The sequence below is a fragment of the Otolemur garnettii genome, unplaced genomic scaffold (assembly GCF_000181295.1).
Source record: "Otolemur garnettii isolate 467f Iridium unplaced genomic scaffold, OtoGar3 scaffold00120, whole genome shotgun sequence".
Lineage (NCBI taxonomy): Eukaryota > Metazoa > Chordata > Mammalia > Primates > Galagidae > Otolemur > Otolemur garnettii.
This window is the reverse complement of record NW_003852515.1, coordinates 520,837-536,875: the sequence shown is the minus strand read 5'-3', so window position 1 is coordinate 536,875 and position 16,039 is coordinate 520,837. Positions and strand designations below refer to the sequence as shown.

Here is a 16,039-nt window from a genome sequence, read left to right as displayed (position 1 = left end):
CAAAAACACCCAGCGGGCTGGATAAATGTCCTAGGCAGGCCACATGTGGCCTGTGGGCCATAGTTGGAGGACGCCTCTAAACATAAAGTTTTGTTCACACAATGCTTTGATTTACAAAAATGTATTTAGGATCTACGACTTGAACCTTATTGAAAAAAATAAGAGTAATACAATTTTTACATCTTTGCTGCCCTTCTCTTAGTGAACTTGGCTTGAATTACCCTAGTCAAATTTATTTCATGGCATGGCCATTTCATAAAGGATTACACAGTATCTCTCCAAATAAATCGAGGTATTTTTCCTTAGGGAGTACAAATAAATGTTTTATGAAGTTAGCAATATAGTCTTAATTTCAATACTGTCACAAAAATGTTGGGTCATAAAAGCCGCTATCTTCCGATTAGATACTTTAAGGTGTCATTCTTAATTATTTTGGCGTCTTAGACAAATACTGCCTATCTGTTTACACTGCTGACACTCATCTACTCCAAAGGAAGGGCATCATGCCAGGGAATAACACGGCTGGCATGGAACTGTCCAGAGAGTAGTGAGCACTTCCACCATTTGTCACCACAGAGCCTGTTCAGAATTTAAAGTTTCACTTCTGGTTTAAATTTGCTCTTTCCGCATAAATTCCTAGCCTGTGTAGTCCAGCAGGCCTCCCGTAGGCTTCAGCTCTGTGCTTATGTTCACAGCACTTCTTTTCCAGAAGCAATTCTGTTGTTTTTAGCTTTTGCTTCATTTAATTTTGTTGAGTTTGTGTCTATTAAGTAAGTCAATACCTTAGCTTAAAAAATGTGTTTCTGAAGAGTCATATGCAGACTAAATCATCTTTTAAATTTCTCAAACAAGTTACCTCTTGGGTATCTTCTACAAGTCATTTTCTAAAACAAAGAATCCTTCTTGTAAACTAAATAATTACCTCCTTTTCAAATAGGAATGATTCGTGCTGGATTTATTTTTAGAGGATTATGACGGTTTATAAGCAGATTCATTTATTAAGGAACTACTTATAACTGATACTAGAATACCTAAAAGATTGTTTTTTGTAATGCTCTTACTGATTTAAATTTTCTACCTTTAGTTTTAAAAGAAGGAATTAGCCATTTTTACATGGGAAATACGTCAATGTACCTTAAGTGACAACAGGAAAAAATTGGTTCTCTACATTCTTTGTTTCGGTTTCTTTACAGAAGTAAAGAACTCTGTGTGTGTGCGTGTGCATGTGTGTGAACACACATGTGTACTGTGAACTCACTGGTCTCTAGTCAAAACTGTATCACTATGCTGTACTCTGATTCAGATGATATTGGGAGACAAAGTCGGAACACAGTATAAAAATCAGAAACGAGTATACAAGCTCAAAAAAATGTGTTTCTGAAGAGATGGTAGAATTAACAATTTTAATTTTGTGGAATTTTTCATAAAATATGCTAATATGCTTGATTAAAAGCTATTAAATTCAGCTCACTGCTATAATTTAGCACAAAAATAAATTGCTTACTAGTCAGGGAGCTTTAGTTCAAATAATTATTGGGTTTCTGTGTGTGTTCTTCTTAATTTTCCCCTCAACTCCTAATGAGATTAGTATGGAATAAATAAGGAAATTGAGAAAGAGACTAAATGACTTTCCAAGGTTATAAATCAAGGTAAATAGTATATTAAAAAAGGTATAGGCCATTTCCAATCACTAGCTTAATTCATCAGAATTCTCTTCACATTTAATTAAATAGTTAAAAATTGCATTATTTTTTACTTTCACCTTCCAACATGCTGTTGAAATACGTTTAATAGTTGCTTTAGAGTTTTGTTGAGTTTACTTTTTGTCATGGTTTTAAATTATTATTAATAATTATTATTATTTTACCTTAACCTTGTATAAGCCTTTCCTAATTTAAATCCTAGCAGAGTGGAATTTTTTAAAGTAAATGCTCATTTCTTAAGGGAATACTATCCATCTATTAACAAGGAAGACACGTGAAGCTTATAATACACAAATTTCAATCATATTCCTAACTGGTGATAACTAGCTTTATTTGGTCAGCCAGCTTATCAGCCAGCTGGAATATTTCCAGAGAACAGAGTTTGGGAATTTGGGCTCTGGAAACATACTATACTGTCCTGGTTTCTTCAGATCCTTACTCTCCCTCTAATCAAGCCGTGTGCTCATGAGCAAATTACTACAAATGCTTACTCATTTGTAGAATAGAAGTGATGATATGGATGGTAAGGATTAAATAAAACCAACTGGTGTAAATTCTAGCACATGGGAAGCACCCTATAAACATTTATTATTCACTAGTTGTTGAAGGGGAAAAGCTGTGAAATAATCCCCTCTATTGACTAGTGAGATCTATTCCTTTTCAGAATACCTCAAAGCTATCCTGAGCTTTGTCATTTAGTTCTAAATAACTCAGAGCTGGTGGGAATTTCCCAAATTCTTCAAAATCTCCTCTCTTCTAATTTTATTTCTTATTTACTTTTTGAGTCATATCTACCTTCTGTGTTTATTTTATCATTTGATTTCTATTCTGTATGATCACAACTGTCTTTATTTTACTATTATGTTTAATAGTTAAATACTGAAAGGCATAAGATTCCATTTATAAGCCTATTTTAGACGTCTAAGTACATGTATTTTATTTGTGCTCTTTTGCTATTTTTGAAATCTTTCACATTTTTTCCTCCTCTGGGTTGCTTTTCTTTTCTGTATCTATTATTTCTTTCAGCATTGCTCCCCATGAATTTCATAGCTCAGTCTTAAGCAACAAGGTGAATGGTCAAGGGCATGGCCCTGCCTGTATAAGGGAGGCTTTGTTTACCCCTTTCCTGCCTTCAAATCCCCAACGATTCAGCAATGTTTTTCAGTGTTCTTATATAAAATCCCAGTGTCAGAAGACAGAAAATGTAAGTAAGGCTTCCCTGCTACTATGGAGCATAGAGGAAGCTTCTTTTCTGCTTTCTCAAGTCAGAAAAGTCTGTTTTTGGACGTTGCAATTTGTAGAAATTCAATATGTCACTGGCTATAACATGTACTGTCAAGAGGCTGTCTAAGAGGCTGAGAGTACTTTGGAAAAATGCTTGATTATTTAAGTCTTGAATTCCTTGGAGTCAGCCATATGTAGGAGTCTGGACTACCACTTCTACATGACCTCAGGCAAATACTCACCTTCTTCTCTAGAGCTTGTTGTGAAGATCAGATAACAAATCAGGTAACTAGCACAAAGTAAGCACATTATATCACTTGTCATCCATCATTCATCATTATTCTTACTGTCATCATCATCACTACCATCATCTGGAAGGAGCCCCTGACTTCCCATCAGATAGACTAAACTTATGCTGGATTCACTTAAAACAAGTTCAAGAGAAGTAATCATTTTTGGAGTGCAAAGGAGTCAAGCTATTTTGGAAGGCAATATAGCAGTATCTACTAAAATTTTAAAATTGCCCTTTGACCCAACATGACCTCTCTAAGAGTCTTTTCACTTGTACATGTGATATTTGTGGCACTGTAATAACATTACAAAAAATTAAAAATAAGCTAAATGTCTATCGATGTATGTTAAGTGTTGCATTCCCCAGGAAACATACTCTGAGGTGGAGATTTGAGGGTAGGTGATCTAGTAAAATGTGCCCTTGGGGTTATCATCTATGGAGAAATGAAGGAAGTAGGACTGGGCGGAGAAAAAGAAGCCTTGGTCATTCCCACGGGGGCTGCTGCAGAGCAGGCGTGACCTTGGCTTAAGCAGAGCTCTCTGGCTGGAGGTAATTACTGAGAGAAATAAGCTGCCAACAACTGTAGGTGGAGGATGGAGTGCCTCATCCTGAAAGAAGGATCTAGGTGTCACACCATAGCATACACTGTAAGAGCAGTTACTTATAATCCATACTGTGAAATACTCAGCACCTGTGAAAAAGACTAAAATGAACCTCATAGTTTGGTGTTAAAGAAAATCAGCAGCTCGGCACCTGTAGCTCAAGTGGCTAAGGTGCCAGCCACATACACCTAAGGTGGTGGGTTCAAATCCAGCCCCAGCCCGCCAAATGACAATGACAGCTGCAACCAAAATAAAAAATAAATAAAAATTTTTTAAAAATAGCCTTTTTTTGTGGCGGGTGCCTGTGGTCCCAGCTACTTGGGAGGCTGAGGCAGGAGACTCGCTTGAGCCCAGGAGTTGGAGGTTGCTATGAGCTGTGATGCCAGGGCACTCTACCCAGGGGGACAGCTTGAGGCTCTGTCTCAAAAAGAAAATCAGCAAATAATACCTGCAGGTAGTATAATTACATTTATGTTTAAAATCCTATGCATTGGGAGATGGGTATTTAGGTGCACATATTTGTATATATGCTTAGAAAAGAGTTGAAATACCAAAATATTGACAGTGATTGCCACTGGGATAGGAATATATCACTTGGGAGAGAGAAAGGAGATGGAATATTTCTACATTTTCTTCTCCACACCCATCTACAACCAGCAGCACTTGCCAGCCTTGTGAGTGAACCATCTTCAGAGTTAGCTGGAGGGAATTATTTCATAGCTTTTCTCTCCAACAGCTAGTGAATAATAAGTGTGTTGCTTGAATCTTTTTAGAAGAAAAAGGTATTCATATATCATGAGTATCATTAAATAATTTTTGAGTAATATTAAAAGTAAAAAATGGACAACTTTTTATAGATTTAACCAATTTTCAGTATCTTTCCTCACCACAGTTCTTGTAAAATGGGTGTCTTCATAGTGGAATGTGCCTTTCTAGATGAGTGATTGTCTTAGTCCTTTTCTTGCTGCTTGTAGCAAAATACCTGGAATTGGGTGATTTATAAAGAAAAGGAAGTTATTTCTTACAATTATCGAGAAATTCAAGGTTGGGGGGCCAGTGATTCTTGAGAAACAACTGCCACTGCCCCCCACCCCTGCTGCAAATCCTGTAGCCTTTCTCTGGAACTCTTAGGGTCAAGTCCACACCATGGACTGGCCATCTCCCAAACCCACCAACCACCCTAGCCCCATCTCCTTCTTTTCTTCTACTTATTTCTTTCACTCAGTCTACTACATGGAAATTCCTTTTACAGAAGGTGTAATTATTTCAGTCTTAGAATCTTTCAAAATGCTGTTCTCTCTGCCTAGGATATCCCACACTACCTTTTCCTGGCCTGGCCAATGGCTCCTGGTGCTTTGAAACATTTTATTTATTTCCTCCTCAGACAAGCATTCCCTAACCCCACATCAGACGTCCCTCATCAGGATTCTTGTGGGCTCTGTGGATATTCCCACCACAACACTCATCAGAAGGAGACTGTACACAGTTGTCTCTATAACTAAACTGTAAGCCTTCCTTAAGGATAGAGACCAGACTCACAAACTTTGTATCAGCAGTACTTTGTTATGTTCTTCCTGAAAACAGGCGCTAATAAAGTTAGGGGATCAAATGACAATGTTAATTCAGTGAGCTTTTGAGAAGTTTAGCACATTCATTCTCTTATGTCCTTTTTACTTGTAATTTGGCTTTTACTAAAATCTATTTGCATCAGATAGATATTTGTTTTCTTTTATCCTGGTGTTACAATATTTCATTTAAAAAAAAATAAAGTCCATTTGCTTTACCCTAACCCTCTACTGATAAATGGCAAAAGAAGAAGGCAAAAAAAAAAAAAAAAAAAATGGCTGAATGGGGGTGGGGATGTTGGCAAGTGAGGTCAGGGTGGCATCTAGAACTGGGAGAGGGAATGATCTATCAGGATTCCCAGCCATGCTGTCTTATAAACCATGCTATTTATTTATTTATTTATTTATTTTTTAGGAACTATCCCTTCGACATAGTGACATTGTTAAACCTTGTTCTATTCAAGGCCTCTGACACCAACAGAGAGATTTACGAAATCTCCATGCAGCTCATGCAGGCACGTATCATTTCCTGGCACAGAAAACATCATTCACCCTTGAGCACAGAAAATAGTAATGGTAGTTGATCACTAATTTGCTGTTTATTGAAAGGTTTCATTTATTCGTATATTGAGGGGTATAAAGAGTGAGAAAACCATTATATAATCTTCTGTAAACCTAGTAGTTGATGTTTTACCTTAAATACTATACTATTATAAGAAAATAGGTAGCTGTGTTCCTTCTAATCGCTATTAAATTCAAATGCTCCTGAGATGTCCAGCTCATGTTCTACATACCATTCCTTACTTTGCTACCTCTTTACAGATACTTGAAGCAAAGCTTTTTGTATACTCAAAGAAAGTCGCTGAACAGAGACCTGGCAGTATTCTGTATGGGACACACGGGCCACTGCCCCCCCTCTACAGCGTGTCACTCGCCCTCCTGTCCTGTGAGCTGGCCAGGATGTATCCTGAGCTCACTCTCCCTCTCTTCTCAGGTACTGCCCAGTAGTCAATAATGGCATAGATGATTATTTCTTTTGTGATGAGTAACTTTTCTTTTCAAATTGTAGTTTAACTTTGGAGTCAGAATTAGTGATGCTGAATTTTTAGATCAGCATTGCTATGGGCTAAATCCAGTTACATATGAAAGTAAATAATAAAATGTCTTTAATATGTAAAAATTGTTTCTGTAAAATAGTGTAGGTGTATATAGATATGACAGATGCAGAAGGTACCTCTACATGTATTATATATGTAAATTTCCCTAAGAAATTAATTTCCCAAAGAAACTAAATATGGGAAGTATAACATAATTTGAATGAGGTCAGACAATTAAGTTCACAAACTCATTCTAGGAAAAAGTGCTATATGCCTCATTTGCTGAATATCATTACAGTCACCTTCAAAGTACTTGCCCTGGCCATCAGGTGACTGACTGTAGCCCTGATGGCTATTCCAGAAATAGAGTTCCAAAATTGCTTTGAAGGGTGGACGAGGCGCTGGCTTTGGTGCATAGCTTCCCAAGGGGAGTACCTCAAAAGTGACCATACTGATTGATTCTCAGCAGTAAGGTATGTAGCGCTTTTTCTAGGATGAGTTTGCAAATTTAATTGGCCTTCCTCATACATGTACAACTTTTGTGAGTTGTTTGTTGGTAGTGGGAATAGTGTTGGCATTTTGTGCCTCCTGTGTTGCTACATAGAAAAGTTGTTGGGAGTTTGATTTTTGGCACACTTTATGATCAATCTTCATGAATAACTTTTGTGAAAATCCACTTTAAAATACTTTGCATTTGTCAATTAACTTCTTGCGTAAGCTCATGTAGTAGCATTTTGGTCTCTTGAATTCATCCTCTTTTGAAGTGAATAAAAATAAATTTCTGTTTTATTTATTTAATAATTTTTGAGACAGAGTATCACTCTGCTGCCCCAGGCTAGAGTGCCATGGCATCTTAACTCACAGGAACCTTAAACTCCTGAGCTCAAGTGATCCTCTTGCCTGAGCTTCCCAAGTAGCTGGGAGTACAGGCACCTGCCATGATGTCTGGCTAGTTTTTCTGTTTTTAGTAGAGACAGGGCCTCACAGTTGCTCAACTGGATCTTGAACTCCTGAGCTTAAGCAATCCATCCACCTCAGCCTCCCAGAGTGCTAGGATTACAGGCATGAGCTACTGTGCCAAGCTTTTTACTTATTTTTTAAAGATGAGAAAGGGTTAGAGCCCCAGGCACAGGGGAGGTCAGAAATGGAGAGAGCACAGAGCTCTCATCATCAACACTGCTTTGTCTAGATCCTCCTCAGACCTGCCTCTGCATCCCTGACTACAATTCAACTTGCACTCACTATGCAAACTTCTCAACTCAAAATTTCTCTACCCATTGTCCTTAAAACAATTGCTGATAGTAACACCTTGCATTTAGTGACTGGTTAATATGTGCCAGACTCTGTACTGGGCACTTTATGTGCATTGCATTTATTATGTAATCTCTATAACCCTGTTGTAGTATAGTGGTTAGAACAGATGCTCTGGAGTCAAGCAGCCTGAGTTCAGACCCTGGCCCTGCCGTTCTCTTAGCTATTTAACCTCAAGCAAGTCTCCATTTCTTCATCTGCAATAATAATAACTATCTCATAGGGTGCTTGAGGATTAACTTGGGCTAAGAATACCAAGCAATTGGCCCAATCCTGGCATGGAATTATCACCACCACCACTATCATCCCTATTTTATAGATGAGAAACTAAGGCTTAGAGATGTTAAACTATTTGCTCAAGAGCAGCCAAGCCACAATTAAATCTAGATTTGTCTTCCTCTGAAGCCAGTGCTGAAAGAAAACAGAACTCTCCAACTAAGGAAAAAAATTCTCCTTTTTCAAACTTGCTTTCTACCTTTTCATGTAAGAATCCTCTACTCTAATTTCACTTCCTCCTTGCTTCTGTATCTGCTGTTCCCTTTGCTGGGAATGGCCCTGACCTCCCCGCTGCCCCAGCTTCACCCATTCTTAAGATCTAATTTAAACTCCACCTCTACTTTCCACCGAACTTTCCACCCACCTGAGGCAGAGTTAGTCACCTCTTTGTGTAGTACCTTAAGCAGTGGAGAGACCCAAGAAAAATCTTTCTAGTAAGGCACTTCTCTTCTCAAAAAACTAAACTTTATTTTTATTCACTTCAACCAAGATTTGAGTGCTGTCTTTGTGCTAAGCACTGTGCTTAGGTCCTAGGAATACAGGAGGTGAAGAAAACAGTCTCTCCCATCAGAAGTTCACAGTCTAGTAGCCAAGACAGATGACCAGTCATGTGATTTTGATATAGAGAAGCAAGTGCAGTTTTTAAAACAGGTGCTTAATGTATGAAATGGATACCGAGGGAGTCACCAATTATTGGGCCAGGAGTATTAGGAAAGATTTCCCAGAGAAGTTAATATCTGAGCTGCAGTTTGAAAGAAGAGTAGAAATATACCGAACAGACAAGCAGATAGTGGAAATGACCAACCAAGAAAATACCATATGCATTGCCTTAGAGGTATAAAAGAGCGTGACACATTCAGAGGATCACCTAGAGGCCAATTTGGATGAGAGAACATGCAAAGAGGGTAGAAAGTTAGAAATGGCCATGGACAGACAGAGGTACAGAAGTCCCATCTTGGAAGGCCTTGAGTTGCACCATGAAGAGTTTGTAAGCCAGTGACCTTCCACATGTGCTCACTGAACCCTACTTCAGAGCTTCGTGATCAGGGAGGGCATCTAACCAAGCTGATGGGATTCTGAAAGCCTTTGATGAGCTTCAAACAGGAAAAGGGGGTGACAAGATCAGAATACATTTTAGAGAGACTGGCTGCAATGTGGAGGGTGGATTAGAATATATCCAGTCTACAAAGAGGAGACAAGATAAGAAACAACGTCAGAAGTCCAAGGAGGAAATGGTAAATACTCGGGGCCTGAATGAAGATAACCTAGTAAGAGTGGAGGAGAGAGACTGAAGTCAAAAGCTGCCAGAAACGTGTACAGAGAGAGTGCCTGGTGTGGTACTGGGACGTCCGTGGTGATAACCCTCCACCCATACAGGAACACATGCTCAGGAAGATTTCAGGTGAGGCAGAGATCAGTAGCTCAGCCTGGGATAGTGAGGCTAGGTCTTTGTTGGCCTCTGTACCGACAGGCCTGGACTAGCCTGAGACTCACAGAAGGACTGAAGGTGGTAGAGCCACAGGTGCAGACGAGAGCAGGAATGGAGAACCGTGTTTCCTCGAGAATAAGACACTGTCTTATATTTATTTTTTTCTCAAGAAGACACACTAGGGCTTATTTTCAGGGGATGTCTTCCTCTCTGCGCCAAAATGCATGGCGTGGCTATACAGATATGCTGCATAGCCATGCCCATCACTAGGTCTTATTATTGGGGTAGGGCTTATATTTAACAAATGCATAGAAGTCCTGCTAGGGCTTATTTTTTGGGTAGGTCTTATTTTCAGGGAAACACAGTAGCACACAGCCAAAGAAATGGTGTGCACAGCCAACTTTTGCAGACTGGGCTACAGAAGAGCAAGGAGACAGAGAAGGAAATGGGCGGAAAACCCCCAGGATACAGTTTCATGGAAACCTAGAAGAAAAACAGGATGTAGCAGGTGAGAGTGTGCATTCCTCAGCCTCCAGTGCAGTAGAGAGGTCCCAGAAGATGCCATCTAAAAATGACCCTCTGGCATTCATGATGTGTTGGTGATAGTAGATAGTTTCCATGGCAAGGTAGCTGTAGAAACCAGACTGCGGTGGCCTGGCTGAGATAGAAAGAAAAAAGAGAAGCTGGAGCTCAGAGTCAGAGGAGGAGCTTTTAAGGATGCGAGAGATGGGAGCATGTTTATCAACTGAGAGGGACAAGCTAGTACACTGGGGGAGGCTCATAATTCGGGAAAGAGGAGGTAAACAGTACAGTGAGCTGAACAACATCAGCTGCTCGTCTCATGAATTGCAAGCTGCCTGAGCCTATATTTTCTTCAAGAATGACTATTTTGATTTTATGAAGAATAACTTATAAAAAGTAACCTGGGGTGGGGGGGGCAGCACCTGTGGCTCAGAGGGGTAGGGCACTGGCTCCATATGCCAGAGGTGGTGGGTTCAAACCCAGCCCCGGCAAAAAACTGCAAAAAAAAAAAAAAGTAACCTGGGAAAATTAGGAGGTTATAATAGGTTAAAAAGTAACCTGGAAAAATTAGGAGGTTATAATATAACTCTTGCTTTTACTGCCTTTACTATGATAAACTTTGCGGTGAGATTTTTATTGCCTGTGATTTCAAGTGACCTAATTACTTGTAAGTAGCCAGGCAAGTTATTCAGGTCCCTCCCACAGGAGCCAGAAAAGATATGAAGCATCCCACTGACATTGCTCACATTTTATTTAAATTGTTTCTAGAGGATGAATATAGGGTTGTTTGTGTGTCTGTGGCATTTTTTTTTCTCTTTCCCTTTCAAAGACACCTTTACTGTCTAACAGCTACCTAGATGCTTGGAATACCCCAGACAGACATCTCCACCCTCTCAGACGTCATAACCAACAGACAAATGGAATTAACATAATAGATAAGCAAATTATGCTTATCTATTGCTACAAAAAAAAAGTCTGTAATGTTTTTGTTTTTGAAACAGAGTCTCACTCTGGCATCATCATAGCTCATAGCAACCTCCAAACTCCTGGGCTAAAGGGATCCTCCTACTTCACCCTCCCAAACAGCTGAGACTATCATGATTCCCAGCTAGTTTTTCTATTTTTAGTAGAAACCAGATCTCACTCTTGGCTCAGGCTGTTCTCAAACTCCTCAGCTCAAGCAGAGTATTCTCCAAATACCTGTGGCCAAATCAATGAAAGCTGCTGTTTCAGGAATCTAGTAGCTTATGTTGGTATAATTCCGGCATCAGTGTGATTCTGTTGTTTAGCAGCCAGGAGCTCTCCAAGTGAGGTTACAGTGGCACCTGCATGGACTAAGCTTTCTAATTTCCCTGAGGATAAAATTCTTTCTTCTCTAGATGTGAGAAATAAGAGATTATTTCACAGCCTACTGCATATACATAAAGCCGTGCTTCTATATCTGTAGAAAGCTTATTCAGATTGTAAAATTAAATGCTACTGGCAGTGACACAGTGCAGCAATGCTATCTGAGAACGTAATGGTGAAATGACTGGGCTGAACACAGAGCGGTACCCTCACAGACACACAGATCTGTGACTCACAGATCTCACAAAGGGAAGCGCAGCACTCAGCAGGCACTTTCTTTATGCTCAGTAATTTTTAAATAGATCCCGTAAACTGGGCTTATTCCTCTTGGAGGTCCACATCTCACTTTTTAAAAACAAATCCTGGTCTGGGAGGCCAAGGCGGGTGAATTGCTTGAGCTCACGAGTTCAAGACCAGCCTGAGGAAAAAGCAAGACCCCCCACCTCTACCTAAAATAGAAAAATTGAGGTGAGAGGATCACTAAGCTGAGTTGGAGGTTGCTATGAGCTGTGACACCACAGCACTCTACCCAGAACAACAGCTTGAGCCTCTGTCTCAAAACAAACAAACGAACAAACAAACAACAACAAATGTTGGCGAGGCTCAGTGGCTCACACCTGTGCTCCTAGCACTCTGGGAGGCTGAGGTGAGAGGATTGCTTAGCTGAGTTTAAAACTGGCCTGAACAAGAGTGAAACCCCATCTCTACTATAAATAGAACAATTAATCAGGCATGTGGCAGGCACCTGTACTCCTAGCTACTCAGGAGGCTGAGGCAGGAGAATCGCCTGAGTCCAGGAGTTTGAAGTTGTTTTGAGCAAGGCTGATAGCACGGCACTCTAGCCTGGGCAACAGAGTAAGACTGTTTCAAAAAAATAATAATGTTTCATTGAATACACTTTGTAAGACTTTGGGCTAGGGAGAGATAATCATCGTGAGAATAATTCTAACCACCCTATCTAAGAGCCACCTGGATGGTGAGCACTGCACTAAGCATTCTGCGTACATAGTGATTATATCTTTTAATCTGTACAATACCCTAGTGTGGGACCCCATCAGCCATGACACAGATGAGCACACTGAGGAGCATGCCCTTCTGGGCAAGTCGCTTGTTTTGCCCACTCTGAGATATCCCTTCCCTAGCAGGGATTTGAACTGAGACGGACTCCACCTCCCTCCACTTTCACCAAATCTGGGCTGGCCCACAGCGCTGTTTGTCTTTCCTGAAAAGGCACCAGATATAGAGTGAAAGGCCTGCGGACAACGCTTGGTTTTATGCTTTCTGTGGCTTTGGGAAGCTTCTCCTTTTGAAAATGCTTTGGGAATGAAAGGCAGTGTTTGATCTGCCAGTTGATGTTTGTATTTTAGTTTATTTCAATTAATTAATACCTGCTTTTCATCACTACACTTCTGTTTAGAGGTCAGCCAGCGGTTCCCCACGACGCACCCCAATGGGCGCCAGATCATGCTCACCTACCTGCTGCCCTGGCTGCACAACATTGAATTGGTGGACAGCAGGCTCCTCCTCCCCGGGTCCAGCCCCAGCAGCCCAGAGGACGAAGTGAAGGACCGGGAAGGAGAAGTAACTGCTTCTCATGGGCTGAAAGGGAACGGCTGGGGCTCTCCAGAAGCCACATCACTGGTTCTGAATAACCTGATGTACATGACAGCCAAGGTAAGCCCAGAGGAAACTTCATGCCTTGTTCAGCACAGCTCTGTCATCAGAGAAAACCCTGGATTAACCAAACACCATTCTGCAAGCTGGGGGACAGTGGCATTTTCCATTTAAAAGCACAACCTTGGCTCGGCACCTGTAGCTCAAGCGGCTAGGGTGCCAACTACATACACCGGAGCTGGCGGGTTCGAATCCAGCACAGACCTGCCAAACTACAATGACAACTATAACCAAAAACGAGCCAGGTGTTATGGCAGGTGCCTATAGTCCCAAATACTTGGGAGGCTGAGGCAAGAGGATCGCTTAAGCCCAAGAGTTTGAGGTTGCTGTGAGCTGTGATACCAAAGCACTCTACCCAGGGCAAAAGCTTAAGACTCAAAATAAATAAATAAATAAAATACAATAAAATCACAACTTTGTGAATGGACTTAATACTATTGAAGTACACATATAATAACAATGGTGGCTGGGCATGGTGCCTCATGCCTGTAATCCTAGCACTCTGGGAGGCTGAGGTGGGTGGATTGCTTGAGCTCAGGACTTTAAGACTAGCCTAAGCAAAAGTGAGACCCCCATCTCTACTAAAAATAGAAAGATCAGTAGAGCATGACAGTGGATGCCTGTAATCCTAGCTACTTGGGAGACTGAGGCAGGAGGATCACTTGAGCCCAAGAGTTTGAGGTTGCTGTGAACTGTGACATCATGGCACTCTACCCAGGGCACAAAGTGAGACTATGTCTACAAAAAGAGAAAAAGGTTATGAAGGTAAACTGCATTACTTTTTAAATAATAATAAAAATGAGAAGCCTGGGTGGTGCCTGTGGCTCAATTGGTAGGGCTCCAGCCCCATATACTGAGGGTGGTGAGTTCAAACCCAGCCCCGGCCAAACTGCAACAACAACAAAAAAATAGCCAGGCATTGTGGCAGGCGCCTGTGGTCCCAGCTACTTGGGAGGCTGAAGCAAGAGAATCGCCTAAGCCCAGGAGTTGGAGGATGCTATGAGCTGTGTGATGCCATGGCACTCTACTGAGGGCGATGAAGTGAGACTCTGTCTCTACAAAAAAAAAAAAAAATGCGAAGCCTGACATTTTATAAAAAGTCACATGACTAGGTATAAGGCATGACTGATGTGCACTTTATAAATTGCTCTTTACTGAAAGATGACATCTTTCAGACGAATGGCCATGTTTCCCCCTTACGATTTTGAGGTGGCTGTGACCCTCAAAACTGCTTTCAATCAGACCTTTTTGTACCGTTACATTTTGCATGTGCATCTCCTGGGCCGGCTCCAGTATGGAGATGAAGTTCCTGGACCAGAGATGGAGAACGCGTGGAACGCACTGGCCAACAACGAGAAGTGGAGCAACAACCTGAGGATCACTCTGCAGTTCCTCATCAGCCTCTGCGGGGTCAGCAGCGACACCATTCTCCTGCCCTATGTGAGTGGCGCTCCCACCTTCGGGAGCCATTGTTCCTGCTGGGGCTCCCGTATGCTCTGTGCTTCACCTAAAATAGAGACGCATAGTTATGTTGGTCACTCTAATCTCCCATGAGCTCGTCCAAATGTTACATAAAAGTTCCCTCCTGCCCCCAGACACAGGGTACATGTGCTAGTGATGCCTCTGTCAGCTCCCTGCTCTGAGCCTGGGGACACAGAAACCTATTAAAATAGAAAGTGGCTATGTTTCTAATGGGCACCAACAGCTGCCCTCTGTAGACATTAGACCCATTATGTAAGAGACCCTCGGTGAAGCAAGAGATTATTACTAATGAAAGTGCTAAACAGCACACTGCACCCCATGATTGCATTAATGCACACAGTTATGCTATAAGAAATAAAAAAAAGAAAAAAGAAAGTGCTTTGTGTTTACATCTTGATGCTCTTAGAACAGAAATGGAAACACAGAATATCCGGGTTTCTTTCCTCAAGTTCAGGTGGTAGAGCAGAGACACAGGCAGAGAGAAGTCCCCTGTGATGGCTGATATTCACTGTTGCTGCTTAAAGGTGGTAGGATCACCAGAACAGCAGCATTTTTACAACTCTGAACTCAGCTGGCATTTCTGTGCTGGTTGTTTTTGTGAGCGGTTTTATGCCTTCCTGCTCTTTTGAGCCACATAAAATCTCACGGTAACTTATAGGCTTCAGGGTAGATGGTGAGGCCTAGGATATCTCAGAGCTTTAATCCAGAGTTATTTTAAAAATGTAAAACCATGAGACAGTGAAAACTCTTTGGTTTCTAGGGGAAAAGAGAAGAACAGGGGACTAGATTCCTTTTTTAAAACAAAAATAACTAGCAGGGTTTTTTTCCCAGGATGTGTATAAATAAATTGTTTTCTGAAGATAAGACTTCAGATGGCAAGTTTTTAGTTTGAATAGATTGTGTGTGCCCCAAAAGTAACTTTTAAACTCAGCCATTTGAAAAGGTAAGGCCTTTAACAACACACTCCTGTCAGGTGTACACATAAAGAGCAGTGGATTTTCATCCAAGCACTTGGTTCATCCTAGGATAGCATGAAGATTAGCTATGACGATAGTAGCCCCCAGGTGATGACATACTTTTCTAAATGAACAGGTTACCAGCCTAGCACATCTGTGGACTAATCCCTTGCTTTCTCTTTTCTTCTCAGATTAAAAAGGTGGCCATATACTTGTGCCGTAATAACACCATTCAAACCATGGAAGAACTTCTGTTTGAGCTACAGCAGACAGAGCCTGTGAACCCCATCGTCCAGCACTGTGACAACCCGCCCTTCTACCGCCTCACGGCCAGCAGCAAGGCCTCCGCCGCAGCCTCCGGTAGGGAGAAGGGCAGCTGGGCAGATCACTCATGGGTCCCTGGGCTTTGCTTTATACAGATCCCTGAAAGGGTATGAGTGTGCGCTTGTTCCTTTTTCTTACTCCAGTAAAGACATTCAATTAAGAGATGTCTTAGCTGGGAGCGGTGGCTCACACCTGTAATCCCAGCACTTGGGAGGCTGAGGCAGGTGGATTGCCT

At 41.3% G+C, this 16,039-nt stretch overlaps 1 protein-coding gene across 1 annotated transcript in view; it reads left to right on the top strand.

Moving 5' to 3' along the window:
* Positions 1 to 16,039, top strand: part of FRY (FRY microtubule binding protein) — a 251,083-nt gene that overhangs the window by 149,844 nt on the left and 85,200 nt on the right. The window contains exons 30-34 of the mRNA XM_003797632.2: positions 5,802 to 5,901; positions 6,209 to 6,380; positions 12,786 to 13,042; positions 14,336 to 14,482; positions 15,672 to 15,840. Of these exons, the coding sequence (XP_003797680.1) occupies positions 5,802 to 5,901; positions 6,209 to 6,380; positions 12,786 to 13,042; positions 14,336 to 14,482; positions 15,672 to 15,840 (845 nt within the window). The remainder of the gene's footprint in view (positions 1 to 5,801; positions 5,902 to 6,208; positions 6,381 to 12,785; positions 13,043 to 14,335; positions 14,483 to 15,671; positions 15,841 to 16,039) is intronic.